This window comes from Coregonus lavaretus (assembly GCF_964263955.1).
Source record: "Coregonus lavaretus genome assembly, chromosome: 1".
Lineage (NCBI taxonomy): Eukaryota > Metazoa > Chordata > Actinopteri > Salmoniformes > Salmonidae > Coregonus > Coregonus lavaretus.
This window is the reverse complement of record NC_139988.1, coordinates 23,222,219-23,242,160: the sequence shown is the minus strand read 5'-3', so window position 1 is coordinate 23,242,160 and position 19,942 is coordinate 23,222,219. Positions and strand designations below refer to the sequence as shown.

The 19,942-nt window shown below is 43.5% G+C and overlaps 1 protein-coding gene across 1 annotated transcript in view; it reads left to right on the top strand.

Annotated features, from left to right (window-relative positions):
- The window catches only part of LOC311127040 (syntaxin-binding protein 4-like), a gene marked incomplete at both ends in the record, with an annotated part of 104,076 nt that overhangs the window by 27,854 nt on the left and 56,280 nt on the right, over window positions 1–19,942 (top strand). The window contains 8 exons of the mRNA XM_084158789.1: window positions 3,249–3,340; window positions 4,022–4,202; window positions 5,040–5,172; window positions 5,430–5,536; window positions 5,877–6,180; window positions 6,297–6,369; window positions 9,196–9,296; window positions 10,339–10,435. Of these exons, the coding sequence (XP_084014915.1) occupies window positions 3,249–3,340; window positions 4,022–4,202; window positions 5,040–5,172; window positions 5,430–5,536; window positions 5,877–6,180; window positions 6,297–6,369; window positions 9,196–9,296; window positions 10,339–10,435 (1,088 nt within the window). The remainder of the gene's footprint in view (window positions 1–3,248; window positions 3,341–4,021; window positions 4,203–5,039; window positions 5,173–5,429; window positions 5,537–5,876; window positions 6,181–6,296; window positions 6,370–9,195; window positions 9,297–10,338; window positions 10,436–19,942) is intronic.

Sequence of the window (19,942 nt, the reverse complement as noted above, 5' to 3'; positions counted from 1 at the left end):
CAATATCAACAACTAATACAATATCAACAACTAATACTAGCCAGAGCAAGGTGAGCTAAAATCTAAAGAAGGAACATTAGATAAACCCTCTCAAACTTTTCCAGCTAGTTGGCCGTCAAAATTGCACTGATAAATGATGTGGAATTGTAGCCTCCTCATCCATCTGCATGTCCCAACCAAGCACCCAAGCTAACTGGCTAAAGTTGGCTAGCTTGCTAGTTAGTTACTTCCAGACACAAATGAGAGAACACCTCATTCTGACCATTTTACTCGCCGCAGCAGAGCTGGTTAGGCTGTTAACATGTTATCTAGAGCGTTCTTGAATAACTATTACTTTTTTTTGCCTGCGTTTACTGACACCAGTCATATTCAGCAGGTGTTGCGCATTCGTGATTTCATCAGTTGTTCTGCGCTCTGGCACACTCAGACGAGCTTGCTCCGAAATTGAAGTAGATAGCCAGAGTGCATTTGCGAACGCAAGAGATATGCTAACTGGATAACAGTCGTTCAAGTTCATGCTAGCTAACCAAATGACACCTGCATCTCTAGCTGTGTATAGCCACCGAAAAACGATATGAGGGGAAAAAGTCAGACACTCACCCATTCCTCCAATGGCATGACATTACATCCTCCTAGCACCTAGCTAGCTAGCTAGTGATCTAGCTAACGTTAGGCTCCGTGTTTTTAGCTTGCTACATAAATGGATAAGCTAGTCTATTAGCCACGTTATGATTGACTTGTGATCATTGCCCTTGCAAGTTTGATTGTATTGACATTCCCAGCGTTAGTTACATTCGTCCGTTTTTGTCCAGAATATTGAGTCATTAAAACTGAAATGGAGCATCCTGAATGGAGGCAGCAAACAATGTAACAGGCCAGCTGTGATTTACAACCTGATAGCAATATTTTTTGGACTACCAAATGTATTGGTGAATTATATGAATCATGCATTGAACTGCATCCATCTATTCTGCCAACAATACTTTAATGTACCTCATGGAACGTTGAGTCAAATAGAGCCTATTTTTAAAACCTCTAAAAGGTGGGTATAGGTTTATACCTGTGTATACCATCCACTAACGTTACACCACTGGCCCTTTGTGTTTTACAGAAAGTGCATTCTCCTACATGAGTGTGCTGATACTACGGTTGCTTTCCTTTCAGAATCATGAACCTGTCACACACTGAAGGCCTATAGGTTCGCCACTGCGCAAACGTCTATAATAGATATAAAGGCTGTTCAGATAATGCTTCAAGAAAGAAGCGGTTTTATGCCTGACTAAATGGAAGCAGATAATTATGAGTTTTTTAGTCTGCTGGTCTCGGGAAGAAATTACAAGTCCTCACTGTCCGAGACCGAGTCTTCTGTCACGTCTCACCCTGTCTTGTACACCGGGCCTGACATAAAGGGACCTGGCACTCTACTGGCCCCTGTGCTTTTCACTGTTTGTCAGCCACATCACAGTCACACCCTACAGCCCAACCGCCGGACAGCTGGACAGATACACGCTGACATATTAGGGACAGGACAGAAGACTGTCTGTCTGTCATCTGTCTGCCGGGCCCACTGTGTCCTGAGGTGGACCCTTCTCTCCCAGAAAAAACTAGGATGAAGAACCTTCACTCCCTGTAGTTACGTAACAACTACAGACTTCAGCAAGTACAGTGCAGTACCCTACATGTTGGTATGATGGAGGCAAGCTAGTAGCTTCTAGTCCATCCTTTGCTGGCTGGCTACAAGTTCACAGTTAGGTTGCAAAGTTCCGGTAGCTTTCCAAAACTCCTGATTCCAGGAATATACCAAACAGGGTTTCTGGACAACCAGGACATTTTGGGAAAGTTACCAGAATTTTACAACACGGGCCAATTTTACAACACTAGTTATCAAGACCAGACATCTATACCTAGGGCCCGTGATCAGGAAATACTCTGGGCCCTATATACGCTCTAAAAACAAATGGTTCTATATAGTGCCAAATAAGGGTTCTTTGGCTTGTAACCATAGCGGAACCCTTTTTGGTGCTATATAAAACCCTTTTTTGATGGTTCTATGAAGAACCATGCTCACACGGTTCTAAATGGAACCTTTATGATGCTATAAAGAACCCTTTCCTACAGTTATATAAATAACTATTTAAAAAAGGTTCTATATAGCACCAAAAAAGTTTCTGCTATGGTTACAACCCTTTTTGGTGCTGTATAGAACCCCTTTTAATGGTTCTTTATAGAACGTTTATGGAGAAAAAACCTTTCTCCATCTCAAAGGTTCTACAAAGAACCGTATATGATCAACCATACAGGTTTATTTTGTCTGGTTAGCCATATTATATTGTTAAAATTCCATAGGTGTTATTATTGTGTTAATTGACAAGTTGAATCAGGTGTGCCAACCCTGGTACAGCTGGGGGTCCCTGAGGAGAGAATTGATAACCACTGATTTACACAACAGTTCTCAATTGACACTTTCACAAGACACTGTCACTGGCCATATCATTTTTAACATATAATAGTATAACACAACAGATTAGATCAACTGGAATGACACTGTCATTCACCGTTGCACAAAAAGAGTTGTGAGTAAACCACGCCTGTATTCAAATGAGCCGCCACCCCTATATTTTAATTATCACTAAAAGATGAAAGAACCCTTTTCTGAAGTGCAAACAACCACTGAATGGCTCAATGGTTCTTTGGGTCAATATGGTTCCACAAAGAACTCTTGAGGAACCCTCATCTTTTAGTCTGTATGGCACAAGACTGAATCCCAGATCAGACAGTTTGTGCCAAGAGGTCAATCCCGCTGTCCAAAACATACTTGTGGTCCTCTGTAGCTCAGCTGGTAGAGCACGGCGCTTGTAACGCCAAGGTAGTGGGTTCGATCCCCGGGACCACCCGTACACAAAAATGTATGCACGCATGACTGTAAGTCGCTTTGGATAAAAGCGTCTGCTAAATGGCATATTATAATTATTAGTTTATGGCCGGGCTCCAACAAGGGCTCCAAGCACCTAGACTTTTTACCTGAACACATAAGACAGTAGACTCTTTACCGCAAGATTAAACTGGATTAGCAGCCTGATTTGATGTAGCTCAAATAATCCTAATCTAAACCACTAACAAAGAAGCCACTTTTAATGAGTCTACACCTGTCAGATGTCACTGGAAATCAATGTATCTCTGTGACCATGGGAGGGAGACAGAGATCTACTGCACTATGGGTAAATTGACAGTTTGTGTGTGTCTTCCAGGCGGGAGTTCATAGAGTTGATGAATAAGTATGGCTCCCACAGCAGTTTTAAAGGAAGCTCAGGGAGAGTCTCCCCTACACAGCTTTCTACAGGTGAGTTTCTTTACCTAGGACCTTTGTGTCCCAAATGGCACCCATTTGGGAAAAGGGCCCTGGTTAAAGGTAGTGGACTATATAGGGAATAGGTGCCATTTGGGACTCACCCACTGTACCTAGGACCGGGTTATCCCCCCTTCCCCTCCTCATCTCCACGTAACACTATAGTCTATTAACCATCATCTTCCTACTTTCGCACTCCTTCTAATTCTCATCCATTTTCCCTTTCACAATCCTTACTCTCATCCATATTCACAATTGTTTTCACCTTCTCCAGCTGAGTGCTAGCCCAGCTCCTCTCACAATCCGCCTCCCTCTCCAAATATCCTTTCACCGACACTCAAATCCAACATGCTATTATTTAAAATAATAGAGCGCTGAATCCTACCTTGAGAGATGCATGTGTAATAGACTTGACATCAATGAGAACTTTGGGCAACAATGTGGCTAACGTGTGTGTTGGTGTTTCTCTATGCTAATAGAAAGAGCTGTTTTTACACCTCACAATGTGTGATTCACACCTAACCCCTTTTCTCTCGGCTCTCTTCTCTTTCTGTCCCTGCCCTCTCTCTCTCTATCGCTTTATTTGCCCTCCCTCTCTCTCCCCCTCTCTCTCATGCTCTGCCCCCCCCCCCCCCCCCCCCCCTCTCACTCTCTGCCCTTTCTCTCTCTCTTCAGGAGGCAAGACAGACACGGCCTCCTCCTCTTCCTCCTCCAGATCTACCAGTCCCACCACCCAGCTCCTCAGCCCTAAAGAGGGGGTCACAGGACCCCCTTACACCCCTGGACCCCTCTATACCACTGGGCCCCCCTATACGTCGAACCCTAACACAACCCCTACACAGCATGTCTTCAACAAGTAAGTGTCAGTCAGAAATAGAACCAGACAGTTGAAGGACCGGGGATATTGCACTTGTTGTCACTGTCTCGGGCGGCGCACAATCGGCCCAGCGTCGTCCAGGGTAGGGGAGGGAATGGCCGGCAGGGATGTAGCTCAGTTGGTAGAGCATGGCGTTTGAAAACGCCAGGGTTGTGGGTTCGATTCCCACGGGGGGCCAGTATGAAAAATATAAAATAATGTATGCACTCACTAACTGTAAGTCACTCTGGATAAGAGCGTCTGCTAAATGACAAAAATGTAAATGTCTGTTTGTCCTCATAATTTAAAATCCACACATAATGTTTTTCCCAAAGAACCAGATGGATATATGGCCAGGTTCTATATCCCTGATGTCCTTGTGTCACCAAGACCACTTTGTGGAAAACAGTCAGAAAAATAACTGGTAGACGGATAGATCGAAAGATTGTAACAGTTTATCCTTGATATCCTTTTGTATAAGATCTAGTTGTGTAACACAAAAAAATATATTGAATGTGTGTATGATGCTGAACAGTCCCGTTGCTCTCTGACAGAAGAGAAACCCCCACATTTATAGCGAGAGAGATAGACAGAGACAAATACAAAGGAAGAGAGGTTCGTTCAGGGACAGTCTGAATGAAGCCTGTGTGTCTTTGTGTATTTATTGAATCATGCTCACAGTCGGTGTGCTAGTCTGAGATAGTGTCCCTCATCACTGCCCTCTCTCGCTTCTTCTTCCTCTCTCTGTGACTGTCCCTTTCTTTCTCTCTTTCCCTGCCCTATTTTTATACATCTCTCTCTTTCCCTCTGTCTCCCTCTCTCCTCTTCTCTCCTTAGCGACAGCGTCATTCAGTTGATATGCGTCTCAAAGGGAACAGGCCTGGGCCTCATCATCAAAGGCGGAGCTAACCGAGCCGAGGGACCAATGGTGTTGATTCAGGAAATAGTACCTGGAGGAGACTGCCAGAGGGTGACTTGTCACTATGTTTACCTTCTGATATAGGGGGAATCAGGTGTTATACATGGGTTTTTACAGAGTGTTTTGTGGGAAGACATAATAAAGTGCGAGACAATGTGAGACAGGAAACATTTGTTAGTTAATAAGCGCAAAAGAGGTGTTCAAATAGACATATTTTAAATAGGAAAGTGTTCAACTGACAATAACCATGTTTTTTATAGTCAAACTATAGGCTAATGACCTAACAATATTATCTATCTGCATTCCAGGACGGTAGACTACAGCCAGGAGACCAGCTGGTGTCGATTAATAAGGAGTCGTTAATCGGAGTGACCTATGAGGAGGCTAGAAGTATCCTGACACGCACCAAACTCAGGTGGGGCGCACCTGTATGACTTTACCTGAATATGTATTGACAGGATAAACCTCCTGAGGTCCACATCATCTTGTTTTCAAGGGGGTTCCTGTATAAAGATAGAGTAGAAGGAGAGTAAACACATCCATCTCTACTGTAGTAATTGTGTGAACTGTAACCTAGGATGCGTTCATGGCACCATATTTTTTAAAATAGTGCACTACTTTTGACTTGATCCCTATGGGCCCTGGTAAAAAATAGTGCACTCTATAGGGAACAGGGTGCCGTTTGGGATGTATCCCTATTAACTACATTAAAAGTAATCCAATCCATTCTCCCTTCTCTGTCTGTCCTTCTCCAGACCAGACCCTACGGTGGAGATAGCATTTATGAGACACAGGTCTTCCTCCAGCTCTGCTTCCTCCAGCAGTGGCCCCCAGAGCCCTATCACCCCCCAGGGCCCAGCCAGCGGAGCCCCCGCAGTGCCCTCCACCAGGAGAGAGACCCTGGCCGTGTTGGGGGCCCTGCCTCCCCCTGCATCACTGCTCCAGCACAGGAGAACCACACTCCCTGCAGCCCTCCCTGGGGCTCTCCTGGTGGTGCCCAAGATCACCTCCACCCCCAACCCCGCCAGCGAGACCCTGCCTTCTGTCAACCTTAGCCAGGTTAGAGGCTGAGGCTCAAACACACGTTCAACTCACACACATACCACTCAAGTCTTCTGTGAATATGGTTATTCCTCCTATATGGTATTAATGGTTGGTGTGGTTGTGTCCTGCAGGTTCGAATGAGGACAGAACAGACGTGTGTCTCCTCCCCCGCTCAGAGTCCCAGCACCACAGATGCCAAGCCTGGTGAGAAACCTGTCTACTTCTCTATCAATTTCAATTTAAGGTCTCTCTCTCTCTCTCTCTCTCTCCTCTTTATCCTTCCCTCTCTCTCTCTCTCTCCTCTTTATCCTTCCCTCTCTCTCTCTCTCTCCTCTTTATCCTTCCCTCTCTCTCTCTCTCTCCTCTTTATCCTTCCCTCTCTCTCTCTCTCTCTCCTCTTTATCCTTCCCTCTCTCTCTCTCTCTCCTCTTTATCCTTCCCTCTCTCTCTCTCTCTCCTCTTTATCCTTCTCTCTCTCTCTCTCTCTCTCTCTCTCTCTCTCTCACCTTCACAGTTGCCTCTGGGCTAATATAACTATTCGGACATTTCTTAAAGCAGCCAGACCAGAAAGTGGTGTAGTGAGTTGTTGTTGATGTACATTTGGGAACATGGTGTCCCATGGCTTTAGGACATGTCCCAGTCCCGCCCTCACGTACAGTACACCTTCACTTTGAATTCATCCCAAATGGCACTCTATTCCCTATGTAGTGCACTACTTTTGACCAGGGCCCATATGGATCTGGTTAAAAGTACTTTACTATATAGGGTGCCCTTTGGGACCACACCTCTAGGTAGGAACTATACTTGGAAACAGGTGACAGCAGGTGGTAAAGAAGAGATAATAGTCAAATGAGGGTGTGCCTTAGCCCTTATCTCTCTCCAGAGGACAGAGCCATGTCATAAACTCAGTCAGTGAGTCAGGCAAACAACCAGCCCAAGTAATGATGTGACCTATACTTGAAACCTACATTTGAAACCAGTTCTAACATGATATCTTGTCAAGCACACACGCGCACCTCGCTCCACGTGTGTCTCTGTGTAATTTCAAGGGTTCTCAACTGTTCTGTGCTTTGGTGTGTATCTGTTCTGTGTTATTGTTCTAGGCAGTTTTAAGCTGCTCTGAGCTGGGTTGTACAGTTCTAAAGAAATTTACTTTACTCTACATTTACTCTCTACTCTGTTCTATACCACTCTAAGCAGTTCAAAGTAATTCTGTAAGGTTATGTGGGGTACCAAAGTTCCCTCTGGTGAGAAAATTAAGTATATTCTACTCTGCTCTATACCGCCCTATGTTGTTCTCTATAGTAGGCCATATGAGCCCTGGTCAAAAGTAATCAACTATATAGGGAATAGGGAAACATTTGGGAACCTGAGCTCAGATGAATATATCGGAGACTGTTGCGTTGGTACGAAGAAAAGATACACAGCAAATTCTCCAGTGTAAAAAATATTCAATTTTACACTGAGTGTTAATATTTGAATAAGGCTTTACACTTAGCAGTGTGTTAATTTAACACTGTTCCGATGCCTATATGGGTCCAAAGACTCAACACATTCAGTGTTGATTGAACTCTGAATAAAATGTGTTTGTTTTTTAACACTATGGAGATTTTGCCGTGTAGACTGGTAGAGAGGGACAGATGTAGCGTGGTGTGGCGTGCAGCCGGGAAGGAGGAGATATAGGTAGGCAGGAGACGCTTAATCTGAAGGTGTCAAAACAAGACCTGTCTAGTAGGTGGAAAAATGCTAATCTGGCCTTGGATGTCTAGGGGACATTTCATCCCACGCTTGTATCTGAAGGTGTCAAAAACAAGACATCCTGTCTGCCTCCGTCTCAACAACACGCTGTCTTCTTCCAGATGGAATCCCTTCTCAGAATAATGTTATTCGAGCGACTTTGGGATGGTGATGAGTGGTGTTGTCTGGATGTTTTGTGTTGCTCAACATGTTAATGATCAGTTGACACAGAGATGTGAATGATTGGCACATAGGCTTCCTTCAAGTGTTGCCCAGCATGTTAATGTTCAGTTGGTGCAGCAGTATAATCAGATATGACTCCTTTACATTTTACCTCGACACGTTTACTGCATTTGTCAACGTAACCTAAAACTGTTTTACCTAAATTAACTACCTGCTTTACCTACACTAACTACATGAACTACCTCGATTCACCACTTCCAAACGTTCAATTTGATATAATAATAACAACATATGCCATTTTGCAGATGCTTTTATCCAAAGTGACTTACATTCATGCTTGCATACATTTTACTTTCAGGTGGTCCCGGGAATCAAACCCATTATCCTGGCGTTGCAAACACCATGCTATACCAACAGAGCTAAAGAGGACTATATCTGTATCTGTCTGTCAGAGGACTGTACAGAGGACTGCATCTGTCTATCATCTTGCTATGTCGTGAACTTGGTAGATTTTTTAACAAATACAATTTTGGGGGTTGAAAAGCTGTGAAGCAGAGCCGTCCATCACAACAGTAATTTCCTCCCTCGTTCTTTCTGTCTTTTCTCTGTGCCTTCCTCTCTAATTATGCCTCGCTCCAGACTCTGTGAAGCTGTCTGTTTACCCCTGTAGCTCACCTGGGGTGCGTTCAGTTCGCTTAAATGTTTGCTACATTGCTGAGCGGTTTTTACTGAACTACGTATTTTCCCAAAACTTTCTTGAACAGACTTTGAGATACATTTGCTCCTTTTGGTGGGTGTGCCGGGGTGTTGCTTGAAGGAATGAGTGACGCATTTAAAGGGCAGCTCTGCATTTTGAACCCACAACCTAACCCCTCCCTGTTTTTCAACTGGTCATTCAGTACAGCATTTCCGTTCAGTTGAGCGTTCTATTATGCTTTTATGTACTGAACGCAGACCTGTTTCTTTCTTTCTTTCTCTCCATTTTATAAGCTTTTCTATTTCCACATGTAAATGCAATAAACATAAGTCACTTGTCATAAACATCAAAGAAGAGAAACATTAACATAGCCAGTCACTGATCCACCTGTTTACCTGTGTCCCGCTACTCAGAATCCTACCCTACCTGTCAGCCAATCAGCAGCCAGCACACACCACACAGGAAGTGCTCCCTCAGCTCCATCTGTCGCCTCAAACTGGAGAGGCTGGAGCAGGTCAGTGTGTGCGTGGATGTGGAAGTGTGTGTATTTATTAGCGTGTATTGGTGTACTGTACAGTCAGGTCCATAATGATTGGCACCCTTGATAAAGAGCAAAATATACTGTATAAAATAAATAAAACAAATACTGAGCTATACTGTATGCAGAAAATAAATAATGATTTTATACTAATACAATTGCTCAGAGAAAGAGCTTTTGTTTAACAAGTAATAACTGTATGACTCACAGGAGGCTGGTGGCACCTTAATTGGGGAGGATGGGCTTGTGGTAATGGCTGGAGTGGAATAAGTGTAATGGTATCAAACACATGGTTTCTATGTGTTTGATGCCATTCCATTTGCTCCGTTCCATCCATTATTATGAGCCGTCCTCCCCTCAGCAGCCTCCACTGGTATGACTGTATGTGCCTGTACCTGAGGATTTGTGAGTGTGCGTTGGAATGTTTGGAATTGTCTTGGTGTGTCTGTAGATGTGTGTGTACAGTATGGATGTGGTTTGACACTAGGGTCATTGCAGTGTAATGATTGTGTTGACTTTGACCCCTCCCTGCAGAGACACTGCTCAATAAGCTTTTACTGCTGCTGGGATGTCATTTGCTCTGGCCTAATCACACTGATGCCTACACTCTTATTAAAAAAGGTGCTATCTAGAACCTCAAAGGATTCTTTGGCTGTGCCCATAGAAGACCACTTTGAAGAACCCTTTTTGGTTCCAGGTAAAACCCTTTTGGCTTCCATGTAAAACCCTTTCCACAGAGGGTTCTACATGGAACCCAAAAGGGTTCTACTTGGAACCCTTTTTTCTAAGAGTGTACAGTCAAGCCAGTGTGTGTGTGTGTGTGCGTGCGCATGTTGTCCAAGCTGCTCCAATCCCTCTCCCACAACATCATGGCAAAATCGATAGGCAGTATTCGCATCCAGCATGCTCAGTCACGCTAGGTGTGTGTGTGTTTACTACTCTGTGTGTGTATAAATGTGTGAGGGTAGGGTGTGTGTCTTTGATACGGTGTGTGCAAGCTCTGTGTGTGTGTTGGCAGGCTCTGGATGCATTGGGACTGAATCCTACAGAGGCACAGAGACAGACGTTGAGGGCCAGACTACGAACAGACCCTGCTGGGACAGTGGCCTATGCAGGTAAGACTACACTTCACCATAACCTTACCTGGCCATAGCTCTAACCCTGCTCTGACAGTGGCCTATGCAGGTAAGACTACACTTCACCAAAACCTTACCTGACCCTAGCTCTAACCCTAACTCTGCTCTGACAGTGGCCTATGCAGGTAAGACTACACTTCACCATAACCTTACCTCACCCTAACTATTATTCTACGCAGGCAAGATAACCCCTTACCTTACCTGACCCTTAACTCTAACCATACACAGGTAACACAGATAATCTCCAGCTATTTCTGATGCTTAGACCAACAAATCCTGATCCTAAGCTGCACTGTAAAAGTGGGACGGCACTGTTGTTCATCTGAAGTGCTTTTTCTGATTGGTGTGATCCAAAATTACACTTTGGTTCGTTCACCTTATTCTATTCAATTTGTCTGAAATCAAATAACGAATTTGACAGATCAATGTGATTTTTTTTTTTATTGAATGAAAGCTTCTAAATTGCTTTTGTTACGTTCCCCAATAAGAAGCCAAAAATCGTGGCTCAACAGAAATAGGGAACTACCAAATGACGTTGAAAACCAGAACGAAACACGCAGGGGTTTAAAATTGGTTCTGAAAGGCATCCATGGGGGTGCCTACTGACTGGGTTCTGACCAAGCAAACTCAAGTAGGGTCTTAACACACACCCACAATGGATGCCCACTAGATTAGCCTGATATCAGAAACTAAAGGAAAAGAAAACCCACACCAACTTAGGTAGGGGAGTGCAAATAACCGTGGAACAAACCAAGCAGGTGAGACAAGATAAAAGGGTTTGTTTCACAACTTAAAGAGAAAGCGCTAAACAGCGGTGTCGCTCTTCCAACATCTCTCCTGCTAACTGGTGCACTGGGCCAGCCACTCTTAAATATCACCTGTGCCAGCACAGGGGAAACTAACAACTGACTAACCAGGCGACAGGTGCAACACATCCTGACCAATGAAGATGATTCCAAATCAGGGCAAACCACACCCAAACAGAACCAACATTGAAGTCGAAAACCAAATCAATCAAAACCTCAAAGCCTATAACACTTTCAACACCTCATGCGCATTCACATTGAATAGTGGTGGGTGCAATGTAGTGGCGGCAGCCTACCAGAAGAGTTGGCGGCGTGGCCTATTGGGGGGGGGTGGCTTTCACTTTATTTTTTGGCCACCTGTGAGAGTGAATGTGTTCTGTTTAGATTTTAAAAAAAATATTATATGTTCACTGCCTGCACTGAATCTTAAATTACAGTATCTCTGTGTAAGTATTGTGATCCTAAAGAGCCTGGAAAGGTTTCCATTGATGAGATGGTCACCATTTGGTTACAATCTTGTAACCAGATGAAGTGAAACTTCACTGCTAGACACTATTTGGGGTGTTCTTCCAGTCTCCCTACATAATTATAATTGATGAGAGGCGTTTCAGACATAATTATGCACCATAGTGGTATTTGTTTATTTTCGTGCTCGGAGAGTTCAACCAATTACATTGTTTGATTGAGCCTGCTGTCTGATCTAAAAGTGAATGACAACGTGTTTTGTAACAATTATTGTGGCCTTTGTGTTCACCGATTGGACGAAAATGCTTGCAGTGAGTAGATATGGTTGGCCTTGTTCAATAGAGCCATTGGACTTGTCTCAATGATGTTCCTATATGCCACGACATTGCAGGATGTCTAGGTTGACTCATTTTACCTGGCTTTGTAAAGACTGCAGCCTGACGGTAGCCCTAGTTCCTTGTCCAATTGTGTTCCCACTCTCGAAGGCAGGCTTTTCAAAACGGGGGCAGTACTAGTTTCTATGGGTTCAAAGGAGCTATGTTCACGTGCACTGTATATCCGAGATTGCTAAATAATTACAATGGCTGCTTCAGATGATTCTTTTTCCAACAAGAGCTGGACTACAAAACAGTCTTTGATTTATTTTACATAGGGACATACAGGGCTATTAATTTGAGCTGGAATATGCTGAAGAGGAGTTGAGAGAGAACAAGAATTGCGAGTGCTGTCCAGCCATGCTGACAGAAAAATAAGTCTGTGCTGCAACAAATTAGATCGCGGACAGTTCTTACTGGAGAGGGTCACTGCAAACCCCATGAATCGTGTGTGTGTGACAGACCATCAAAGTTTCTATGCACATATGGATAGAGTGGTGCTGGAGATGTCCTTCAGAACCTCCAAGATCAACTGGTGACGGCAGCATAGACCAGCTGGACCAGGAGGGCAAATGACAAACGAGTAAGTTGTTTTGTAGTCGGTAGCTAGATGGCAATATAATCTCTCTTTTTACACGAGGCAGTGTTGTTCAGTACAGTATAATTTTGTGATCGATTCGGCCATAACCGGGCTTGCTAGTATCACTACAAGCCAAGCTAGCCAAGTTGAGCTAGCTAGCTTTGATTGCTATACACAAAATGTACTTTAGCCTAACGTTATAGCTAGCTAGCTTAGCTAGCCTCAGTGCATCTCATTAGGAGCAAAACTGGATAAATGTTTTGATGATGATGACGAAGAGTAAAGGAATGACTTTGGCTTTTTTTTTGGAGTAACTATACCTGTGTGTTGTAGCTAACTAGCTAGCTCACGTGTCTGTGAGATGTCTCGTATTCTACACCATTTGTATTTCAATTTTTTGTATTTATTAAGGATCCCGATTAGCTGCTGCCTTACTCTTCCTGGGGTCCTCCAACATTAAGGCAGTTATATACAATTTAAAATATTACATGAAATTATATTTCATAACACTTTACCCAATACATTTAGTGTGTTCCCTCAGGCCACTACTCCACTATCACATATTTACAATATAACATCCATGTGTACGTGTGTGTAGAGTGAGTGTCTATATGTATGTACCTGTGTGTGCGTCTCTTCACAGTCCCCGCTGTTCCACAAGGTGTATTTTTAACTGTTTAAAAAATATATGATTCTACTGTTTGCATCAGTTACCTGATGTGGAATAGAGTTCCATGTAGTCATGGCTCTATGTAGTACTGTGCACCTCCCATAGTCCATTCTGGACTTGGGGACTGTGAAGAGACCTCTGGTGGCATGTCTTGTGGGGTATGCATGGGTGTCTGAGCTGTGTGCCAGTATTCCAAACAGACAGCTCGGTACAGTCAGTTCGTCGACACCTCTCACAAAAACAAGCAGTGATGAAGTCAATCTCTCTTCCACTCTGAGCCAGGAGAGACTGACATGCATGTCATCAATGTTAGCTCTCTCTGTACTTTTAAGGGCCAGCCGTGCTGCCCTGTTCTGAGCCAACTGCAATTTTTCCAAGTCCCTCTTTGTGGCACCTGACCACACTACTGAACAGTAGTCTATGTGCAACAAAACTAGGGCCTGTAGGACCTGCCTTGTTGATAGTGTTGTTAAGAAGGCAGAGCAGTGCTTAATTATGGACATACTTCTCCCCAGCTTTGACCATGACAGTCTACAATCCAGGGTTACTCCAAGCAGTTTAGTCACCTCAACTTGCTCAATTTCCACATTATTCATTACGAATGTAGTTGAGGTTTAGGGTTTAGTGAATGATTTGACCAAAATACAATGCTTTTAGTTTTGGAAATATTCAGGACTAACTTATTCCTTGCCACCCATTCCGAAACTAACTGCAACTCTTTGTTAAGTGTTGCAGTTATTTCAGTTGCTGTAGTAGCTGACGTGTGTAGTGTTGAGTCATCCGCATACATAGACACACTGGCTTTACTCAAAGCCAGTGGCATGTCGTTATTAAAGATGGAAAAAAGCAAGGGGCCGAGACAGCTGCCCTGGGGAATTCCTGATTCTACCTGGATTATGTTTGAGAGGCTTCCATTAAAGAACACCCTCTGTGTTCTGTTAGACAAGTAACTCTTTATCCACATTATAGCAGGGGGTGTAAAGCCATAACACATATGTTTTTCCAGCAGCAGACTATTATCGATAATGTCAAAAGCCGCACTGAAGTCTAACAAAACAGCCCCCACAATATTTTTATCATCAATTTCTCTCAGCCAATCATCAGTCATTTGTGTAAGTGCTGTGCTTGTTGAATGTCATTTTCTATAAGCATGCTGAAAGTTTGTTGTCAATTTGTTTACAGTAAAATAGCATTGTATCTGGTCCAACACAATTTTCTCCAATAGTTTACTAAGGGTTGGTAACAGGCTAATTGGTCGGCTGTTTGAGCCAGTAAAGGGGGCTTTACTATTCTTAGGTAGCGGAATGACTTTTGCTTCCCTCCAAGCCTGGGGGCACACACATTATAGTAGGCTTAAATTGAAAATATGGCAAATAGGAGTGGCAATATCGTCCGCTATTATCCTCAGCAATTTTCCATCCAAGTTGTCAGACCCCGGTGGCTTGTCATTGTTAATAGACAACAATAATGTTCACCTCTTCCACACTCACTTTACGGAATTCAAAATTACAATGCTTGTCTTTCATAATTTGGTCAGATATACTTGGATGTGTAGTGTCAGCAATTGTTGCTGGCATGTCATGCCTAAGTTTGCTAATCTTGCCAATGAAAAAATTATTAAAAGTAGTTGGCAATATCAGTTGGTTTCGTGATGAATGAGCCATCTGATTCCATGAATGATGGAGCTGAGTTTGCCTTTTTACCCAACATTTCATTTAAGGTGCTCCAAGGCTTTTTACTATAATTCTTTGTCATTTATCCTTGTTTCATAGTGTCGTTTCTTCTTATTTTTATTCAGTTTAGTCACATGATTTCTCAATTTGCAATACGTTTGCCAATCGGTTGTGCAGCCAGACTTATTTGCCATTCCTTTTGCCTCATCCCTCTCAACCATACACATTTTCAATTCCTCATCAATCCACTGGGATTTAACAGTTTTTAGTCCTTTACTTAATGGGTGCATGCTTATTAGTAACTGGAATAAGCAATTTCATAAATGTGTCAAGTGTCTGTTTGCTCCTCATTACACACCACGGACTAACATATATTCTTTACATCAACAACATAGGAATCACTACAAAACGTATTGTATGACCTCTTATACACAATATTAGGCCCAGCCTTTGGAACTTTGGTTTTCCTAGATATGGCTACTATATTGTGATCACTACATCCAATGGATTTGGATACTGCTTTCAAACAAATCTCTGCAGCATTAGTAAAGATATGAGCAATACATGTTGATGATTTAATTCCTGTACTGTTTGTAACCACCCTGGTAGGTTGACTGATTACCTGAACCAGGTTGCAGGCACTGGTTACAGTTTGAAGCTTTCTCTTCAGTGGGCAGCCTGATGACAGCCAGTCAATATTAAAATCACCCAGAAAGTATACCTCTCTATTGATATCACATACATTATCAAGCATTTCACACACGTTATCCAGATACTGACTGTTAGCACTTGGTGGTCTATAGCAGCTTCCCACCAGAATTGGCTTTAGGTGAGGCAGATGAACCTGTAGCCATATTACTTCAACAGTATTTAACATGAAATCCTCTCTAATCTTCACAGGAATGTGGTTCTGTATATGCACAGCAACACCTCCACCATTGGCATTTTTATATTTTCTGTAAATGTTATAACCTTGTATTGCTACCACTGTATCATCAAAGTATTATCTAAGTGAGTTTCAGAGATAGTCAGAATATGAATGTCATCTGTTACTAGCAAATTATTGATTTAATGAACCTTGTTTCTTAAGCTACATATGTTAACGTGGGCTTACTTGTTTTTATTGCTTTACTGGGAAGCTTAGCAGCAGTAGATGTGCTCATGTTCTTTATGTTAGTGCACAGTGAGCTGCACACAGTGGACTGCCTCCTCGGGTACACCGGCTCAGTGCCAACAGTATAAATCTGGTTCTGCGCACAATAGCTGTAGGATCAGCGGTGGCATTCAGGGCAGTTAGAGGGACATAAATTAGGTTACTTATATTGTGACTACCGACGCCCCTGATGTAATGTACATTTGCTGAAGCATTTTGACAACTCTGCGTCACAATGGTAGGGATTAGCTGAGCTAGGCTTGGGTCATTGCTAAGTCATTGTCTCAACGCAGCCTTATAATGCTGTGAAAGGATCCAGGAACCCAAATGATTTGGGTGGATCCCATCCTCCTTATAAAACGTGTTTTGTTTCCAAAAGGTATCGAAATTGTCAACAAAAGTTACACCCATTGAGCTGCAATAATCACGTAGCCAGTTGTGAAGAGCAAGAATCCTGCTAAAGCGTTCAATGCCACGATTCAGAGAGGGCACAGGGCCAGATATTATGGTTTTTTTGTTAGTGTTTAGCAGAGAGTCAATCAGCTCTTTAAAATCCAGTTTCAACTGTTCAGAGCTGCCCTTCATAAAGTCATTAAAACCCACATGGACTACGATAGAATCGATTTCCATGTCCTTACATAGTACATTCGGGAGCAGCTTAGTAATGTCATTTACTCGAGCTCCGGGATAAGACATTGTTTTTGCACCAGGAACGGTCACATTTCTTACCATGGAGCTGCCCAAAATCACAGCTGGCGATAAGGACGAGGAAATTCGCCCATTCCCACGCTTCACAGGATGCAGGCCTCCGACAGATGGAGAAGCCCCGCTCGATCCAGAGCAGGGACTGGAAGGTTGCCGACGTCGACTTCGAAATCGTAGTAGTAGGCACTTCGGCCGCAGACACAGGTACCCCCAGCTACGAAGGTGCAGGAAGATCAGGCTCCAGAACGGCGAAACTATTCGTTATTTGTATCCGCTCCAGGCCTCTCGTTGGGAGTGTAGACTGCTTTGCGGGAGGTCGCTGTCTTCGGCTTCCACGGCTCGTGACATGCGACCATCGTTGATTGCCTTTCTGCTCATGCTGTGCTCCTTCGATGGCGCTATCAGATGGTGGAGCTCCGGGCAACACCGGCCAGTCAGATAACGACAAATGACAAGGCGGAGATGTATCCAACAAGCGCAAATGCCGACCAGCCACCAGCGTAGAAAATGTAAACATTCCACTCTGCGTTTTCCACAGTTTCTTACGTAGGCTGGCTACTTGCGTGCTCAAGGAAGCCACCTCAAGCCTATAATCCTCGGCAAGTAAACAATTGCCGCATTGGAACTCTGAGTGATTCGATTTGTCCCGAAACAAAGCGTAATAGATACAGCTCCTACAGCGCTGGAACCGTTCATTTAGTTCTCCAGACAAAGAGGGCTCCATTGCAAAACTCATCAGGTACCAACTTCGTTAGCTTGATGGCTAGAAGCTTAGCATCTCTGTTAAGCAGGCTTCAACCTGTCTCTTGATGGCTAGCAGCTTAGCTAGGTTAGCGGCTCTTTCAAGCAGACTTAAACCTGTCAGTTAAGCGAGATTTCGGGACAAGAGAGAGTGGTCCTAGCTGGTAAAAGCTAACCGTGATGCGGAATCCATGCAAAAACACGTTCGCTATTTATGTTTAACAAAGATTGGTTATGTTTTAGGTAAAATAACAAACCAAGCGTTTCCAGCATACGGTGTTCAGCAGCGCAGTAGGAATACAGACAGTACACAACTATTGCCCATAAAAGTCTAATAGCGTTTTAGTCATTCTCTTACAGACAATACAGCTTGCTGGCTTACAGGTTATTTTTGGAGTTCTACGTGGGGGAAGCTAGGCAGAGGGCATCGAATCCCCTTGCCTGCTTGTGTTGTTGGGGCCATTCAAACAATTTATCCCTCACATGATGGACAGTCTGTTGGATACAAAGAAGTTGATGACACAAGGGAAGATGTGAAAGTTCCCATAACAACAATCTGCCCTTTGTATGAAAGTGATTCCGAACACCTCACTGCACCACCCAAACACACCATATGCAAGTTCTCCCTTAGTAGAACTGTAGTGTTTAATATAGGCGATAGTAGTATATTTTTCAGACATGGCAGCTCTGCTTCTACCACCCGGTTACTCAACCCTGCACCTTAGAGGCTGTTACCCTATAGACATGGAATCACTGGTCACTTGAATAATGGAACAGTAGTCACTTTAAAAATGTTTACATACTGCTTTACCCATTTCATATGTATATACTGTATTCTACTGTATTTTAGTCAATGCCACTCTGACATTGCTTGTCCTAATATTTATATACAGTGCATTCGGAAAGGATTCAGACCCCTTTACTTTTTCCACATTTTGTTACTTTACAGCCTTATTTTAAAATTGATTAAATATTTTTTTCCTCATCAATCTACACACTACCCCAAAATAACAAAGCGAAAACAGGTTTTTAGATTATTATTATTTTTAACAGAAATACCTTATTTACATAAGTATTCAGACCCTTTGCAATGAGACTCGATTTTGAGCTCAGGTGCATCCTGTTTCCATTGATTATCCTTGAGCTGTTTCTACAACTTGATTGGAGTCCACCTGTGGTAAATTAAATTGATTGGACATGCTTTGGAAAGGAACACACCTGTCTATATAAGGTCCCACAGTTGACAGTGCATGTCACAGCAAAAACCAAGCCATGAGGTTGAAGGAATTGGCCGTAGAGCACCGAGACAGGATTGTGTCGAGGCCCAGATCTGGGGAAGGGTACCAAAACATGTCTTCAGTATTGAAGGTCCCCGAGAACACAGTGGCCTCCATCATTCTTATATGGAAGAAGTTTGGAACCACCAAGACTCTGCCAAACTGAGCAATCGGGGAAGAAGGGCCTTGGTCAGGGAGGTGACCAAGAACCCGATGGTCACTCTGATAGAGCTCCAGAGTTCCTCTGTGGAGATGGGAGAACCTTCCAGAAGGACAACCATCTCTGCAGCACTCCACCAGTGGCCAGACGGAAGCCACTCCTCAGAAAAGGCACATAACAGCCCGCTTGGAGTTTGCCAAAAGGCACCTAAAGGACTCAGACCATAAGAAACAAGACTCTCTGGTCTGATGAAACCAAGATTGAACTCTTTGGCCTGAATGCCAGGCGTCACGTCTGGAGGAAACCTGGCACCATCCCTACGGTGAAGCATGGTGGTGGCAGGATCATGCTGTGGGGATGTTTTTCAGCGGCAGGGACTGGGAGACTAGTCAGGATCGAGGGAAAGATGAACGGAGCAAAGTACAGAGAGATCCTTGATGAAAATCTGCTCCAGAGCACTGAGGACCTCAGACTGGGGCAAAGGTTCACCTTCCAACAGGACAACGACCCTAGTCTGAGTGGCCCAGCCAGAGCCCGGACTTGAACCTGATCGAACATCTCTGGAGAGACCTGAAAATAGTTGTGCAGCGACGCTCCCCATCCAACCTGACAGAGCTTGAGAGGATCTGCAGAGAAGAATGGGAGAAACTCCCCAAATACAGGTGTGCCAAGCTTGTAGCATCATACCCAAGAAGAGTTGAGGCTGTAATCGCTGCCAAAGGTGCTTCAAAAAAGTACTGAGTAAAGGGTCTGAATACTTATGTAAATGTCATATTTTTTTAATTTTTTTTATAAATGTGCAAAGAAAATCGACATCTGTGTTTGCTTTGTCATTATGGGGTATTGTGTGTAGATTGATGAGGGGGAAAAAGCGATTTAATC